The following is a 19,256-nucleotide window of genomic DNA, read 5'->3' on the forward strand; positions in this document are numbered from 1 at the left end:
GTCACATTATCTATATGAAAAGAAAAGTCAAATTGCTTCTGGCCCATAAACACTCAAATCCTTGAAATGTACCTAAGTGCTGATCACCTGGCTGTCAATCTCAACTTATATTAACAGATTTTACGAAAGACACTTTATATGGTATATGAGCTATAAGCATGAAAAAAAAACTTAAAAGATTTTATTTATTCACCACACACACACACACAGAGAGGCAGAGACACAGGCAGAGGTAAAATCAGGCTCCATGCAGGCAGCCCCACGTGGGACTCCATCCCAGGTCTCCAGGACCACACCCTGGGCTGAAGGCGGCGCTAAACCGCTGAGCTACCCGGGCTGCCCCAAACATTAAAATTTCTTATAAAAAAGGTAAACGTTTAATATTTGTTCTAAATTAAAGTTACATGGATATTGAAATACTAGTTAGACTAAAAGATTAACAATTAATTATCATGAATGATATTACCTTCTCTTCTGAAGTAAACACTAAAAATATCAGGTAACTTCTGCATTAAGATTTCTGCCATCTGAAGTGCTCCAACTACTATCTTCAGGTCTTGGCTTGACAGCATGGAAGCAATGTGACTAAAAAAAGAAAGCATTCATATATAAAACATCTGTCTCAAGTTGAGAATTATTTTTGGCCATACTACTTTAAATTTGAGAGCAAAATATTTTAATTGTGAAAACAACCAAAATTTTTCATAAACAACACTTTTGCATTTATTTGTCTATCTCAAAGGTGTGTATGAATATAAAGAGACAAAAAAGGCCTCAAGACATTACAAATAAACTGCTTTATGCAATTTTTTGTATATTATTACTTTAAGGATTTTGGAAATTACTTGCAGAGACTTGATTTTCTAAAATGTTTTTCCTCGTTTCATGAACACACCTTGAAACAGCATGATTTTTCAGGACATCCTTCAGAAGTTCAGCATCCGCAAAATAAATTATCCTAAGAATTGCTCTAAGGCACTTATGTCTGACCGCAGGTCCTGCTGAGGAACTATACACTTCATAAAGAACACCAAATAATGTCTTAATAAAAGACTTAGCCAGTTCCGGATCCTCTTTCATAAGCTGTGCTCGAGCATCATCCTTCTTTAACTCTGAATATCCACCTGTTATAAAATAAAAATGTACAATTCTAAAGTTACAGACTTCAGAGACACAAGTAAACAACATAAACCATTCAAGCTACTGTAATTATTTGAAATGTTATGAAAAAATCTGATTACATGACAAATTAACTTATCTAATGTGATCAACAGGGTCTACAAAAATGCCAAATGCAGCATTAAGACAAAATTTAGCCAGTTGGAAAGAAAATGGCATCAGCTGTGCCTCTTACTTTACTAATGTATGTTCAACAAAATACTGAGGCTATTTCAGTATTAGCCAGCTAAACCACTGATAAGAAAAAAAACAGAGTTTGAGAGATGGACAATGGGTATATGATTAGAAACTCTTGAAAAACAAGGTGACCTGTCACTTTTTTTTTTAAGAGGGAATAAGGTACAGGGGAAAGGAAACTGATGAAAAGTACACACTCGACCAAGGGTCGACAAAGTATGGTCCAAAGGCCCCGTCTGGCCCAGTTCCTATTTTTGTAAATAAAATCGTATTGGAACATAACCACATATATTTATTTATAAATTTTCTATGGTTGTTTGGAGGTTCAATTGAGGTGTAGTACAGACACTATACAACCCATAAAACTTAAAATATTTACTATCTGACTGCTTTTAGGGACAGTTTGCTGACCCCTGCCCTCTAAACCAGAGCTGTGAAAGCAACAGACTCTATCCCCAAGGACAGAGATAAATGTCAGAAATCTAAAGAAAATCTATTCTTCGCTAGTGAAGAAGAGAATTTTGAAAGTATAACATAAAAGATTGCAAAGAACTAATTTGATTAAGTGTGGGTAGACCTAAAGGTACAAGAGGAATAATAGGATCAGATAAAAAAACTACATGGGGCTAATTCTGGCTGTGGTCTGCAATGCTGCAAATCACATAGAAAAATGTGGTGGGTACCATTTAAGCAACACTGGCTCATTCATCAATTAAAACATGATAGAAACAGCAACAAATTAATTACTACTATACAATGGCCTTAAGTTTAATAAAGACACTCAAAGAAACAATTACTTATTATTGCAAATATTACTCACATGACAATACAGTATTATTTATTAACTCAAAAGCTACTTACTAGTGTTAGTATTGGCTAAGGGGTTAGGTTTTCTCTGAATGGCACGTGCTGTTCCCGTGTCCTCATTGATTTGCTGCATAGAATTAAAATCAATAGTATAAACTCGTCCCAGAGTGGACAAGCTTATCTCATCCTCACCGACCTGATGGGCTGCCTGAGAGCAAAGAGAGAGAAACCTTGAATATAAACATGGAGAAATTTATTAACTTAAGACACAATGGGGACCCTCCACAAATGCTAACTTACATATTTATTTCATCAGGTTTCAGATGGTGAAGTAAAGAGTATGGAAAATGTAATACTGTGGACGTGATAAAGCTCGTTCATTCAATAAATCATTTTTAGTTAAACACAAACATACACCACAGGCCCTATAAGGTCCCCGGAGACATAAATACAGATAAATTCCTGATGAAAGATCTAGACATGTAGAATCACTGACATGAAGAAGACACCATTTGTATTAAAAAGACTTTTAAGGCATTGCTGATAGAAGAAAAAAATTGTTATCCATAAAAATCTTAGTATCTAATTTGTAGGTTAAAATATTATTTACGTTATGGTTTCTTAGTAGCCCACAAAATAGTCTTTAAAGAAAATGAATTATCCTTAGGTGAAAAGGCTTTCCATTTAAATGAGGCTTTAAGATTGAAAGGGACGCAACCAAATCACCCTAGGGGGTGCATGCGTGTATAGAACATAAAGAAAATGACACACTATGATTAACACTATTTGCCTGATATAGCCAAAGAAGTGACATTCCTTTAACAGGCCAATCTATGGAATTCCTAGTTTAAATATAAGACAGGACTCCTTCAAGTGTAAGAAAATAAGCTAACAGGGAAAATAAATTAATAAGAAAATGCTAAAAAGAAGGCAGCTTAGCGTTAGAGACCACGTAAGGCAGCTTACGCACTAAGGTGGACAACACATATTAGACCTGGCACACCTCACTTCCTCCTAAAAGCTGGCTCGGGACGTGGATACTTTCCTAAGAACTTCTGATTTTATAACAGAAGTCAATGGTTTCAAAGTTGTTTTCAAAAATTCATCTTTAAAGAATGTCTCATCAAGTGTTATGCTCTAAAAAAAAAAAAAAAATCCAAATATCTCAGGTTGAAATTAGAAAATATAGTAAGACTTAAAAGTATCTCCTACATTGAAAATATTAGTAAATGATGCATAGTATTCCAAATAACACAGTGACAAGCACTTCTTAATACAAGGCAATTTTCCTGACCTGAAAAATTTCTGAAATATTTCAATGCATATTTAATAAGGAAGCTAACAAAAATAATAAAATCACATAGAACTCACAGAAAAACCCTAAATATTTTGGTGCACCTCTTTCCCTTATATTATTCCTCTTTTTCTTATTTTGCCGAGTGCCCAAAAGAGTCACATAATTCTGAATCTTGTGTTCATTTATCCTGTCTCACTTTATGTCATTAAAATGTATCCCCATTAACATCTGGATTACATGAGGCTAGTGTGTATCAAAACTTAATCATTTAACCTAGACACTAAAGTTAATTTCCATGTTTTTGTTCTTAAAAGTGTGCTGGAAAACATCTATTTATATGTAAATCTTTGCTTATGGGAGGCATTTTATGGGTGGGAGATAGAAGGGACTTTGGAAACATATAGCCTAACTCCTCCAACGTTTCCTTTCAGAAATCAGGAAACTATGGAACAAAGAACTTAAATTACTTGCTCCAAGTCAATCAGGTAGTTAGCAGCAGAAGCAGGACTAGAACATCATGTTTTCTGACCTGAACAGAAATGAGGACCTTGTTCTCAGGAGACAAAATGAGAGAATCTTGAGTTAATTCAAAACTGAGCACATTTAAGTACACATAACCACCCTCCCAACTCCATCCCTACACCCGCTCTCCACCAAAATAGACAGATTTAAACGGTACGATGAAACTACTACCTCAATGATCCGGCTGTCAATCCTGTTATAGGGATGCCAAAGGCCACGGTCATCACGCCACTGCCAAATCGCACCGTCTGTGTTCTGCGCATTTCCCTTCTTCAGCATGGTATCAACTGCAAAAATGCCTTCTTTTGGTAAACATGGCATAAGTTCGCTGAAAACAAAGGTGCAATTATTTCATTAAGTAGCTTCCTGAACTATTAGTAAGTGACAGATCTCTAAAGTAAAATACCCGCCTGTACGCCACCGTTATTATTAGCCCAATCTTTACCAAATCAGAGATGTCAGTTCATACAGTTCTTGTGGACTTCGTGGAACAAGATCAATCTGTTCCTGACAACTTCCATTAGAGGCACCACACAGGAGAAAGTGAAGTGTTTCTGCAATGTCTGTAAAACCAACAATGGAAACCAAAAACCATGAAACTAGTCATATTACCTACTTTCTTAGAGTCAAATATATGTGAATGAAAAGTAAAAAATCTTATTTTCTTATAAAGCAATATACTGCAGAAATTAACAACCCAAATGAGCTATTAAAAAAAAAAACCTAAAAAGAAATTTATGAAAAATTTAACCATTTTTTTCTAAAAATTCATTCAGAGTCCTAGGGGGACATTTAAACGCAAATCCACCCCAGAGACCTCAGGAATTTTTTTTTGTTTTCGGTTTTATTTGCATTTGAGGTACACAATGCTTTGTATAGTAGTGCATTCAATGTACATTTTAATCCCTGTTTCAACTATATTTGTATATTTGTCTTCAATCCAAATATACTGAAAATGGATGGCCAACATAATAAAACACAGAAATCATAAGTATCTGAACATTACCATACTGTGGTCAGGAAATAATACCTTAAAGACAAGCAAACCAACTTAGTACAAAGATCATGAATATATCCTCTACTCTACATTTCTAATCCCAGGAGACACTAGTTTATAGAGGGATTTGCATGGAAACCAGTCTGAAGCAAGAATACTGTGACATGAAGAAACTCCCATTATCCACAAGTTTAGTCACTCAAAGTACAAACAGAGCTTGGACTTTGTGGTGGCCAAGTTTCTGCTAATACCATACGTAGGCAAAATATAAGTATTTCATTGAAATGTTTTGACAGTAATCAATAAATTGTATTATCAAGGAGAATATTCACTGTTGATCTGGGAAGAAGTATGGATAATTAAATTGCTGCCCCACATAAATTTCACTGAGAGTGATTTAAAATGTTTTAAATTTCTTAAAAAAGTGCCGTTTTGCCAACTTTCCTGAGAAATGTGAATACGTGGCAATGTTACATTATAAGAACTTTCAGATTTTTTTTAAAGAGATCAGAGGGTGACAACATGTTCCCTTTGTTACTGCTGAACAAAGAAAATATAAGTCTAGTGGCCTCCAAGTGATAAATGTATGGCAACTTTCATGGAGTATGCATGAGGTGAAACAGTCATCAAATGGAAAAAAAAAAATTCAAAATGGTAAAGCAAAAAAGAAAAAAAAAGACAGTGAACAATTTCCCAAACTGTTTTAGGGAAATGCTGTGCCACACAATAACAAGAAATAATCTGGGGATCCCTGGGTGGTGCAGCGGTTTAGCGCCTGCCTTTGGCCCAGGGCGTGATCCTGGAGACCCGGGATCCAATCCCACGTCGGGCTCCCAGTGCATGGAGCCTGCTTCTCCCTCTGCCTGTGTCTCTGCCTCTCTCTCTCTCTCTGTGACTATCATAAATAAATAAAAATTAAAAAAAAAAAAGAAAAGAAAAGAAAAGAATCTGTACTCAAATATCAGGGAATGGTGGGTTTGGCAAAATTCAAAGGGCTCTCCTAGGGACTTAATATAAGCAACATGAAATGTGACTACTCAAGACAAAGTTAAACCTTTCTCCAACTTCTCACTTTGTTCATGACACAACCTGTGCAATTTTTCCGCAATACCAAGTCTGGGAATGATTCAGTGCTTTAAGAGGAATCTTTTCAGTAAAACATCTCAACAGCATTACTTTCCTTCAAAATTCAGGGAAAATATGCTAATTTACAAGAAATGTGAGTAGATATACAATAAAGGATATGATATTAAATGAAATACTTTATCTGAGGCAGTGATACCAGAGGATTTTGTTTTTTTTGGGTCAATGAATACCATCACTGATGCCCCCATGGTGATATCCTCAGAGATTAGAATCATAAATGTGAATTTAACCCATAATTATATGCATTCAATACAAATGTGATCCATACTCCACTAGCAATAATCCTTACAGGGGTTTTCCAAAGCTGTCTTCTGACGTTAACTTGCAAAACCTAAGATATACAAGAGAAATGCAATTGCAATATAGCAGTGCAATAAAACCATATTGATGGATAAGGCTGAGATGGGCTGAGAAAATACTAAAGCAGCAAAGAGAGAGATTCTTCTGTGCAGAAATTCCTTCTCTGAGGAATAAGTTCCAAATTTCTGAGGAAGGAAAGCACTGTGGGATCAGATCAACTGCTGCAAAAACTCTAAAAGGGGCAGAAAAGACTTCCCAGAAGCAGAGACAGGCAACTACTGGTAACATAAACCTCAGAATTCTCTTAGTGAAGCATCACTACATAATTGCTGTTATACAGAAGGCAATAATCTTGCATTTTTAGCCCTGGAACCACCAAGAATAAAATTTTAATATACTACATAGTTTATGAATTGTACATAGGAAGCACTACTATGGTGTCCCAATACAATATTATACACGAACAGTTTTCTGCCTTTACTACCCAGTGTCTATGCTATTAGCAAGCTCTTCTACTTTATGTTGAATCTATTAATAAATATTTTTAAATACTCGCTTATCTTGCCTGCAGTAGGATAATAAGGTAGCACTTACTTTGCTTCATAAGTTGAACAGCTAAAGTTGGACAGTTGGAACACATCAGAGAAAACATGCGAACCACCATTATAAACATCCCAGAACTTAAAATGGGTGGAGTCACTACCAAGAGTTGTTGAACATTCGTAAGCAGATCTTTGGAGGCAACCTGCTGGAGTAAATTCTTCGAAAACAGAAGAAAAAAGATGCTATTACATTGTGATTCAACAACTGAACAATCTCATAATATACAAAAGATTAAATGCTTACCTCCTCATGTTGGAAGTTGTCCACTAGACGTGCAAAACAAAGGCAAGTGCTTTCAACTGACTTTTTGTCCTGTTTTTTTTTTAATAGAAGAAATAAAGTTTATTAATATAAAATTTAACACTGTCTTACATCACTACCTTATTTTCTTACTAAACCTAAACTGCTCAAGGCTGGCTCAATTAGACGTGAGCCTTGAAAACCCAATGACTTTAAGCAAGGTACAATGAGAAAGATCATGAATTCAAAGAAAAGAGAATCATACAGAGAGAACTTCTCTCCTCTTTCAAGACCCCAATAAATAAGAACAAATATACAGAAAAGGAACAACTTTTATACTTCTGTAATTTCAATACCTAACCACAAATTATAATAAACATAAACATCACTCTAAAAAAGCATTCCCCGTAGAAATGTTTAAAACAGGCATACCCAAAAAAGTTGGAAATAGTTCAGTATACGTGTGTGAACCAGAGGTTTACTGATTATGTGAGAAACTAGGTGCCGATTTGCTGTATTCACTATACAAACAATTTAGAAATACTATTACAGTAGCCTTGTCAAGAAAAAATATGAAATACTCTTATAAGAATGGAAAGAACAATTTAACGGCTTAACAAGTGTTTTGATAGTGTTCTTTTTTTTCCTAATTGATGAGTTTCAGATATAAAAACCAGACTGGCTTGATAAAAATTTGAATAATTCTGGTATCATAAAACTTGTATACCTTCAGTATCAGCACTTAAGTCTAGAAAGAGTGCTACAAATAACATGCCCACCTATTTAATTTCTGATTCTGATTTTTTTTCCCAAAATAAGATACTGAAATCACAGCTAACTAAAGAATGTATTTCTAGCCCCAATAAGCGCAGGTTATCTCAGCTTACTAATTTTTTTTTAATTTTATTTACTTAGTTAGAGAGAGAGAGAGAGAGAGAGAGAGAGAGAAAAGAAAGAAAAGAAAAGAAAAGAAAAGAAAAGAAAAGAAAAGAAAAGAAAAGAAAAGAAAAGAAAAGAAAAGAAAAAGAAAGATGGATGGAGAGTTGGGGAGCAGAGGGAAAGGGAGAAGCAGAGTCTCTGCTGAGCAAGGAGCCCGATGCAGGACCCCAAGACCTGAGCCAAAGGCAGGTGTTTGACCCACTATGCCACCTTGGGGACCCTCAGTTTACCAATTTTTTAATATTCGATAAACAAACAATGAATGGCAAGACTTATATCTTGATCATCTTAGAAGCCAAACATTTTAGAGTGACTCAGTCTTTCTCTCTCTTACGTAAATTCCCTACTTAACATATTCAGAACCAAATTTTCCAAAGATTTTAAACACACTTTGAAAACGGTTACTTAAAGTCTGATTTCTAGAGGTGCCTGGGTGGCTCAATTGGTTAAGCACCCAACTCTTGATCTAAGCTCAGGTCATGATCTAAGAGTCAGGAGATAAGGCACTGTGTCAGGGCTCCTGCTCACCATGGAGTCTGCTTGAGATTCTCTCTCGGCCTCTGCCCTTCCCACTGCTCACGCTCAAGCTCTCTCTCTTTCTCTCAAAATAAGTAAAATTGTTAAGAGTCTGATTTCTAAAAATCTTTTTAGCAATAATATTTTAAAACATAAAAGAAAATTCAACTTCTCTACTACAATGAGGCTTAACTCATTGTCCTCCACACCAGCATCTGGGAGCCCTGCTTCTTGTTCTTTGAAATTACCAAGTCTGCCAATTCTATCTCCTAAATAACTGCTCCTGCTTTTCACCCTCAGCCAGCCACATTCTGCATAGTGTCATCTCACCTTGGATCTTGACCCATATCTTCCTAGTCTTTCCTGCAGAACCCAATGCCCTTTAGGAGAGATGATCTCTCCGAAAGAAAACTCTGATCGTTATCACATAGTAAACACTCAATGTTTGCAGAAATAGCAAACTCGACCCCTTAAAGTCAAAATAGATGAAGATAATCAAACATATGAAATGCTTTCATTGGGTAAATCCATCAAAGTATATAAAATAACCTAATATGATATATGACTAGAAAAGACAGAGGAAAAAAAACATGGATCAGAGTATTTCCAATTTATATATCCATTTGGAAGATTTAAAGCCCTAGATGAAACTGGAATTTTAGAAACCACAGTAAAAATGTTTGATGGCATATTTAATAGGTTCATGTTTTACCTGATGGGTTAGCCTTTGGGTAAGCAACGGGAGGGAATCTGCCACAAAATGAAATTCATCTGGCGTGATACTCTGGCAGCAATTGGCTGCAATTGCTAGTGCATTTCTTTGGGCATTTATGCTGAAGAATTCTAGATACAGCAAGCAGTCTGCCAAACCACCCTAAAATATAGGAAACTGTTAAAGTGAAGAAATACCCTCTAACAGCAATTAAAAAAAAAAAAAAAAAGTACTACAAAATCGAGCACATCACTTTGGAAACACCATGTATACCTTACAGAGATTGCAATCTAGGAGCTAGCACAAATGTGGATCTAAAATCCAACTTGAAATGAAATATAGCCCTTAGGTAGCCACACTTACCGCCTGTAGAATGGCTTTACTGTGTCTGCGTGATAACATCTCCAAGGCAGTCAGGGCCTGCTCTGCGACATCAATACACTGAATAACTTGCAGCTGGGAACATAAAAATAGGTAACTTAAGGCCATCATTCAAGTGCTTTTCCAGGCGCTTATCTTCTACATGAATAAACACAGTATTTTCTCTAATTTCCATCCATCTATACATTGCCTCAAACATGAAACCCACCATAGGAAACTAGTGATTTATGAGCTTAAGCTGTAATGGTCAATATAGTTTCGTTCCAACTACTTTGCTCGGTTTTAAGACACAGAAAATAGGTGTTATATAGAGAATGAACAAATCCAATTAGGTAACTTTCAATCTTTGTAATAAATGGGTTGTTTTGGGATCCCTGGGTGGCGCAGTGGTTTGGCGCCTTTGGCCCAGGGCGCGATCCTGGAGACCGGGGATCGAATCCCACATCGGGCTCCCGGTGCATGGAGCCTGCTTCTCCCTCTGCCTGTGTCTCTGCCTCTCTCTCTCTGTGTGTGTGACTATCATAAATAAATAAAAATTAAAAAAATAAAAAAATAAAAAAATAAATGGGTTGTTTTATACTTTATACTATATTCCAAAGTTATTGGATAATGCAAGTTTTATTATGCATTTAAGAAAAATGGCCTTTAAAAACACACCAAAAACACGACCTACCATAGACCATATGAAAAAATTTCCTTTCTCCACTGACTCACGTTATGACCTTAAGCAAAGTACTTTGTCTCAGCCTTCTCTGCTGTAAAATGGGTATAAACTGCTATCAACCTCACTGGGATACTTTCTAGAAATGAAATTATTTTAATCAAGTGCTTTAAGTTCTTCTCTGATTTTATATTCATGTGGTTAAATGTTGTTAAAAATTATAAAACTGAAATGACAAAATTATTTTTCTGGAATCTTGGCTTAAAAACCATAATTTGACTAGATAACAGATCTTTAAAAGTCTTTTAAGTTGGCCTTACAATTCAATGTACTACTTTAGATTTCAGAAGTCAAAGAGTCCTCAACTTGATTCCCCTATGCCCATTTTTCAAACAAGCTGAGCAAAAGCAGAATTACCTTTTCTAAAAAGACAGGAATTGCATCTACTACAACAGCAGATGACCGAGGAAGTGCTTCCATCATATATGTTAAGGCTCGACAAGCATGGTTCATCTAAAAAACAAGATAGCACTTTTACTCAGTAAGAACCCACTTTAAATTTGGGGCATTTAAAAAAATACACGATATACTTACAATATCGAAATTATGCTCCATCTGCAGTAATGTTATCTGTTTAAAAAGGAAAAAAAAAAGATGATTACGAACTATTAGAAGTGATCTCCATTCTAAGCAAAAAGTCTTGGAGGAATGGTTTCTTCCTCTACATCAAGTGAAATGGCAAGTATTAATCAGAACCTTACTCATATGAAAATAAAATCAAGATAAAACCTAGCATACATACACAAGAAATGATAATATTAAGTATGGCATGATGCACAGACTATAGCTCTGACTTGGGAACTTTGCTAGATAATCATCACCTCTCATCATCCAGGTCAGAAAATGAACCTTCCTGTTGCTTATACCAATTGTTCTGGTACTTCCAAGCCCCCTATCACATGCCTGTTAACAGGCATCGATAATACTTCGTACCTAAAACAAACAGACCAGCCATACATTGGCATTTGTTAACAACTGTCAGTACAGATTCAAGTACCATTGTTTCAACTCCTGTGAATAAGCTTCTCTACAATGAGCTAAACACCATTTAACTCAGCTATAAAGGTCTAAAGCACAATACTGATCACTTCAGAAACTAATTATGCACTAATTGAAACCCAAATTAATATTATTCTATAAATGCATGAGTGAGTCTAAATATCTGATTTATTTTAGTTTCTCTTGTGGACAAGACCTTAAGCAGATTTCAGCCATGTTTTTCAAAGGCAGAAATGCAAAACTGCTACAGGTATATATGTACTCCACTCTCCTGAAGCAGCCAAAGCTACTCAAGAAATTTCCTATTTGGAGAAGCAATCATTCACTATCTTCTAGTTCAATGGAAAATTTTAAATGCACTGAATTTAAGCTATAATGTACCCTTCAAATAAATGCATCTAATAACAAAAGGCATATATTCAAATATTCATTTGAATTATTCATTCATTACTCATTTAAAGGGAGTGCCTTCAAGCTCTGAATTATGCTGGGTAAAGTATATCTACATACTAGAGGTCCTGATCATTTTTTGTTGTTGTTAACACATACACACACGCGCGCACATGCTCTGTCATTTGAGGTTCAATGGAACTCAAATCACCTACAACCTATCATTTGAAATAACTACTGTAGACTGAAAGGGGTTGTCATGTTAACAGGAAAAGTAAAAAGTTCTCCAATTCTTAAGACAAAATGAACCTTCTAAGACCATGTTAGGGAAGAACTGCTATAATAAGATTCCTTATCGAGGAGCCTCAGTGCCCATCGAATGATGAGTGGATAAAGAAGATGTGGTTTATGTATACGATAGAATATTACTCAGCCATTAGAAATGACAAATACCCACCATTTGCTTCAACGTGGATGGAACTGGAGGGTATTATGCTGAGTGAAATAAGTCAATTGGAGAAGGACAAACATTATATGTTCTCATTCATTTGGGGAATATAAATAATAGTGAAAGGGAATAGAAGGGAAGGGAGAAGAAATGTGTGGGAAATATCAGAAAGGGAGACAGAACATAAAGACTCCTAACTCTGGGAAATGAACTAGGGGTGGTGGAAGGGGAGGAGGGCGGGGGGTGGGGGAGAATGGGTGACGGCACTGAGGGGGGGGGGCACTTGACGGGATGAGCACTGGGTGTTATTCTGTATGTTGGCAAATTGAACACCAATAAAAAATAAATTTATTATTTAAAAAAAAAGATTCCTTATCAACAAAAAAGACTGCTCACCCAAGTGAATGCTGATGGATGGGTATATAGTCATAATATTCAATTCTGATAAAAGATAAATCTGGCCAATTCATTAACAACAGTCAGTATTAATGCCAGGAGCTGCCTTATGCAGGTCTATTAGGTACTTAAATCTAATCAACAGCCAGCAAATTAAACAAATTAGATTATGTGTAAACATTTGTGCTTAGATTTAATAGCATCTTTACTCAACTAATAAAAACTGCATTTTAGATAGTACAAACCAAGTTCTTTGTTATTGTTTAATAAACAATAACACAAGAACAACAACACTAGATGGTTTAATTCACAATACAAAACCAGTTACGTGGGTAAGGAGTAGGGTGTGAATATTAACATAGGCAAAATGTAAAAATACAACAACAAATACCACTTTCATGAAAAGTTTGGAAAGCAACATGCCAGTCCTTATTAGAGTGGAACTGGTAATATTTCTGGCATGGCAAAAAGTGGAAAATCTGACACATCCTTTCTCATCCCCAGCCACAGCTGAGCCATCCAGTAGGAACAGACAAAATAAAGACTGTGCCACCTTGTGTTTCAACGAGCTTCGGTCAACTGTCTCCACAATTTGATAATGGGATCAAATAAAACAATATGATGTATCAAACATATTTTTGTCAACTTTATTTAATACAAAGACTTAATGTGATATTTGTTTTAAATTTCCAAGGTAAAATATGCAGTGAGTATATTCATGATGTTTATTCTAATCTTTCGTTGGAATTTCACTCAGACTTAAATCTTAATTTTCAATTATAGCCAATTTCTTGAACTAAGAAAACTACCAAGCTGCTATTTAAGACTTATTGTGCTCAGGGGCCTACATTTAAGAGTGGCAATTTCTCCTCCCGTTGTTTTCCCATTAAAAAGCTTAAGCAAGCAATCAGGATGTTAATAAATTCTAAACATCAACTCACAACTGTTTTGAAAAATCACTAAAAGGGTCTTTTGTTGTTGTTTCTTTATTTTTGCTTAACATAAAACCTAAGCTGGAAGGATTCATGTGGTATTCTGGCTTGAATGCTCTGCCATTGCACACAATTACCAAACACAAAACCTTTGTAGCCCACAAAGCCAATCTACAAGTGAGAGCTGATTATTGCCCATTTATCACCAGTTTAAAAGAGAAGGCATGTAAATTTTGGCATAGTAAGTTAGGTATTACCTGATGGGGCAAAAACTTTTAAGTTTAAAACACATCACTTTAAATATCAAGAGGCAGTAGTTAAGAAAGTTTATGAATTCATTATTAGCAATCATTGACAAGACTGAATTCATTATTAGCAAGATTGACAAGCATGAAGTAAAAGCACAAAGCCACGTTCTACTTATCTCAGTTTTAACCGTATAAATAGTAATCATGCTTTCAGCAACATTCAGAGAACTGAGGTAAAATGAGGTGGAAACTCTCTTACCAAAGCTGGAACGACACTCTTGACCGGAAACCCTCCCAGCGTCTCCTCATTTCCCATAACCAATAACTGACACATTTCAATAACTGCCTGGAGTTGCTGGCTTTCATCACTTGCTTGTAGTCCTTGCAGAAGCTGCTGGGCCTTAGAGCCTTTGGGGGTGGGGGAGGCAGAGAAAGAAACGTTACTTTTAAACACTTAAGGAAATTATTACTCAGTTTAAGGTGTGACTCTACATGCTAGCTGGCTGCTTATGTTTCAATCTCAGTGAAAGGCTAGGTCTATACCAGGGTTAAGACAGGCTGCTGATAATTCAAGACCAAATAAAATTGGTTGGATTTATCCTCCCTTAAAGGGTCTCACAGTATATACAGATTTTTGTCTTTTTTCTTTTAAAATGAGACAAGCTGATTGGCTCATATAAGCTAAAAGAAAAAAAAATATCCGTAAGACTAATAGGAATTATTACCTTTGACAGAGTTACTTTTATTATTTTGACTGAGCAAAACTTTGCTGCAGTAATATAACCTGTTCAACAGTGAGGCCCAGTCTTCAAAGGAAATCCACATACCCTTGAAGACCTGCTCAGAATAAATGGAATCCTAACAGTGGAAGGGCAAGAAAAATAAAAACCAATACAGCAATGTACCTAACAAAAAAGAAAGGAGAAGATGAAGTATTTCTAAAAACAGCAAAAGACTGGCCTTTTCACAATCTCTCATTCCCTGTGCAGATGCTGCTCTCAGAATATGAGACAGCACTTCCACTTTTTTAAGGCTCAAATTTGTTGCCCGAACAACTAAAAAACATTAAGATTCAACTCCAACAGGGAAGACTGCTGTCAGTGATCTGGATAAAACACTCCAAATTAAGGCCATAAACGTGTTTCAAATTTTCATGAACACCTTCCTACTTGAAGCCATGATCAACTCAATTAATGCTTACCAAATTACAGCTGATGCTACTTTCAAGTCCTTTTTCTTCCTACACCTTTTTAGGCTGTGTATGGGATTTTTCCACTCCCATGTCCTTAACTACTGAAACACCTTAGAAATGCCACACATTTAGGAACTGCCAATGAATGTGGAATTCATATGAAAACCAAAGGTTTTTTTTTTTTTTTTTTTTCAATTAAGTAAGAGTCATCTTCCTGGATGGCACAGCTTTCCAAAGAGACACATAGTGATTCTTACAAGATTTATTTTTTCTGTTATTTAAGACTGTGGCTAATGAATTGCCTACTACCACCTACCTACCTTTATCATAACCAAGAGTCAATCCAAAAATATATTTCAAGAAAATCAAGTTCAGATGGTTACCATCTTTAAAATTTTTCAAACTAATAGCAGTTCCACTTAAAGCAGGCTTATCATTCTTGTGTTGAAATGTGAAAGGCAAAAAGAAAGGGAAAGTAAACTGAACACAAACAATCCTCAGTTGCTTCTATATTTGCTTTTAAAGAATGAAATAGTTCATATATTCTATTAGCACAACCACCTAAGAAAGGAAAAACTGACAAATGCAACTGGATATTTATAAACACTGAGGCTGGCAATTTTAGGACACAGATCATGTCAGCATGATCAAAATCATCATCACCACTGAACCTTTGAGATGTTCCTAAAGAGATCTTAAACCAAACTGAAAATGACAATAAAAAGCTAAAGCCATAATTTACACTCTGATTACTTTTGGTTCTAAAACCACTTTGTACTCTTAAAGACTACTAAGGAGCCCCAAAAGCACCTTTGCCTATAGGGTTTCTATTTACTTATATTTATAAATGTGTCTGGGACTAAGAGAAAAACTTTAAATACTTGATTAATTCACCACATATTAATATAAATAAAATTTTTGTGAAAAATCACTATATTTTTTAAAACAAAAAATTTCTGGGATGCCTAGGTGGTTCATTTGATTAAGCATGTGCCTTTGGCTCAGGTCATGACCCCAAGGTCCTGAGACCTAGCCCCACAGAGGGCTCTTTGCTCAGGAGGGAACCTGCTTCTCCCCCTGATTGTGCACTCTCAATCTCACTCTGACAAATAACCTTAAAAAAAAAAAAAAAAAAAAAACCCTCAGAGATGAAAAGCGCTGTAATTTTATTGTTGTTGCAAGTCGTTTAAATGTCAGGCTTTATTAAAGAAAAACAGCAGTATGACCACCTCTGGATCTACTCCCAATCTACAGCAACATTATTTGAGATGAAGAACTTGGAAAACACTGACCCCGCTTTTTCACAAGGACTATTAAAAAGACATACTTACTGGTAAAGACAATAAAGTTAGTAACTTTGTTTATCAAGGGCATCCTTATGTAAAAATGAAATTATTTTTACTAGGAGCATTTATTTAGCACTGAAGAATACAATGACTACTACTACAGTTTGGAACCACTGCTTTGATTCTTTCAAAAAAGTAACAACAGTTTTACCCACCACAGCTTTTGCAACATCAACAAAGTTCAAACATCAACAATGTAGAAAATGAAAAACCTTAGCATTTACCACTATAGTTTTGACCAATGGATTCAAAGTTAGGGTTTCAGGAACCCCAGAGAAGCCACAGACCACACTTTGAGAACCACTATCACAGATCAAGGGTTGATAGGCAAACATTTTCTATATAGAACCAGAGAGTAAATATTTTGGGCTTTGCAAGCCATAGGGTCTCTGTTGTGACTATTTAAACCTACTACAAAAGCAGAAGACAGTAAATACATAAACAGGCATGGCTGTATTCCAATAAAACTTTATTTGTAAACACTACAATTTGATTTCATTTAACTTTCACATCTCAAAAATTTTTTTCAGCCTTTTAAGAAATATAAAAATCATTTTTAGTTCACAGGCTCTATAAAATGAACCAACTGGCCCTTGGGCAGGAGTTTGCCAACTGCTGATATGAATAGGAGAGAAAAACCACAGCACTTTAGAGAGTCATAGGAAGCTGATTTTTCTGATTGAATTGGTCCCACCAGACATTGGCCCAGTTCTGGAGCTGTGAAGAAGGCTGGCACTGAATCATAAGTTTTGATAAAACAGAACAAAACCTTACACAGTTTTGTGGTACTCAGAAGACAAAGTCCCTACAGAGGGAGGAGGCCCGCCTCAAACACACACAGCAAGTGGGTTCTAACCCAAGACATCTGTGACATTTTCAAACTGCATAATGAATACAGTCCAAGTAGACAGAGACTTGCAAGGTCCTCAATCAAAACCCTAGGAGGATCACAACATAAAAACAGGGATGAGCCAGAGGTCAAATGAGTCACACAAAACTTGCAATTGTGATCAAAACAAGCTAACCCCTAACTAGAACAAACTGATCAGCTTCTAACTCTTTATGTTTTAATACAAAAAAAGGGGAAACAACTTTACAGTAGAAAATATTATTTAGGGTCTCTTCAGGTTCTTTTATACAAAATGTCTATGACACAACAACAACCAGATATATGAAAAATGTGACTAATGTAAGAAAGGGGCGCCTAGGTGGCTCAGTTGCTTAAGTGTCTGTCTCTTGCTATCAGCTCAGGTTATGATCTCAGCATTGTGAGATCAAGCCCCTTGCCCTGTTCCACACTCAGGAGTCGGCTTGAGGATTTCTCTCCCTCTCCCTCTGCCCCCACCCCCATCTGCATGCATGCTGTCTCTAAAGTAAACCATCTTAGGAAAAAAGAGACAGAGAGAGAGAAATAGAAGCAGACCAACACCATTAGAATTAGAAAACTATTTTATAACCATGATTAATACACTACAAATATAACCAAAGATGGACAAAATGGGTAAGTATGTAAAAAATTTCATCAGAAAACTGGAATCCAAAAGACAAATTAAGTAACTCTCCAGAACTAGAAAAACGTATCTGAAATTAAGACCTCATTGGTGGATTTACCAAGAGACTGAAGATGACAGCAGAAAAAAGAATTAGTAAAAGCTGAAAAACTGACCAAAGTTCTCAAAATAGACGCCCCCCCCCAAAAAAAAAACCAGCCAGAGAAATAATCTGGATGAAGCCCAAAGTTTGAACATGTATGACCTTGATACTCCCAGAGGGAAAGGAAGAATATTTGAAGAGCTAAGGAGAAAAGAGAACACTTCATGAGATAATGGCCAAGAATTTCCCAAAACTGATTGAAGGTATCAAACTCACAGACTCAAATAGTCAGTGAAACCTAAGCAAATGAAAAAATAAAAAGTCATTAGGCCTAATATTAAATTAATTAAAAATAATAATTTGAAAAAGCAAAATTTTTTGTGAGAAAGCTATGAAAGAGTTTCCACAATGCGTGCAGAGCAGAGCCCGATGCAGGGCTCCATCTCATGACCCTGAGATCATGACCTGAGCCGAAATCAAGAGTCGGACACTTAACCAACTGAGCCACCCACACACCCCCAAAAAGCAAATCTTAAAAGAAGCCAGGGGAAAAAAGACATTGCCTTGAAAAGGCACCAATACGACTTTTAAACAGCAACTATGGAAACCAGAAGACATTACTAAAAGCTAAATGAGAATTTTATATTGTGGAGAAAATATCTTTTCGAAATTAAGGCAAATCAAGGACTTCTCAAAAGCAGAAAAAAAATCATTACTATCATTCATTCACCACATAAAAAAAGTTCTTCAGACTGAAGGGGAAACAACTCTATAATTAGAAGAGAAAAACTGCAGAAGGAATTAAAGAGCAATGAAAATGGGATGTGTATGTGGGCAAAGGAATATGGATGATCTAAACCAACAATTAGGTCTTATTGTGTGTATAACACGTGTATAAGTAAAACAAATTAAAACAATAGCAAAAAGGATGACAGGAGCGAAGCTGTTGTACAGTTCTTACACTGGTTAGGATGTTATAAAGTACTGATATAGTAGGCTATAATAAACCACGGACATGCATTAAGATCTCTACAGTAACTACTAAAAGAAGTCTACAGGGATATAGAACCAAAAAGTTAGCAAAAGAAAAAAATAATACCATAATGTCTGTTACATATGAGTAGAAGAAATACAAGATGGTACAATTCCAAAAGAGAATAACTTACAACAATCTA

The 19,256-nt window shown here is 35.8% G+C and overlaps 1 protein-coding gene across 26 annotated transcripts in view; it reads right to left on the reverse strand.

Annotated features, from left to right (window-relative positions):
- TRIP12 (thyroid hormone receptor interactor 12) overlaps positions 1-19,256 on the reverse strand; it is a 147,086-nt gene that overhangs the window by 35,254 nt on the left and 92,576 nt on the right. For 16 of the 26 annotated variants that reach the window (XM_049101348.1, XM_049101357.1, XM_049101355.1 and 13 more), the window contains 12 exons: positions 14,210-14,358; positions 11,072-11,107; positions 10,895-10,990; positions 9,799-9,891; positions 9,436-9,597; positions 7,272-7,340; positions 7,020-7,185; positions 4,428-4,545; positions 4,151-4,310; positions 2,218-2,371; positions 896-1,124; positions 467-585 (listed from right to left, as the gene is read on the reverse strand). In XM_049101348.1, the coding sequence (XP_048957305.1) occupies positions 467-585; positions 896-1,124; positions 2,218-2,371; positions 4,151-4,310; positions 4,428-4,545; positions 7,020-7,185; positions 7,272-7,340; positions 9,436-9,597; positions 9,799-9,891; positions 10,895-10,990; positions 11,072-11,107; positions 14,210-14,358 (1,551 nt within the window). The remainder of the gene's footprint in view (positions 1-466; positions 586-895; positions 1,125-2,217; positions 2,372-4,150; positions 4,311-4,427; positions 4,546-7,019; positions 7,186-7,271; positions 7,341-9,435; positions 9,598-9,798; positions 9,892-10,894; positions 10,991-11,071; positions 11,108-14,209; positions 14,359-19,256) is intronic. The other 10 variants (XM_025463350.3, XM_025463349.3, XM_025463346.3 and 7 more) reach the window with 3 other exon arrangements.

Source organism: Canis lupus, chromosome 25 (assembly GCF_003254725.2).
Source record: "Canis lupus dingo isolate Sandy chromosome 25, ASM325472v2, whole genome shotgun sequence".
In the NCBI taxonomy this organism is placed as follows: domain Eukaryota; kingdom Metazoa; phylum Chordata; class Mammalia; order Carnivora; family Canidae; genus Canis; species Canis lupus.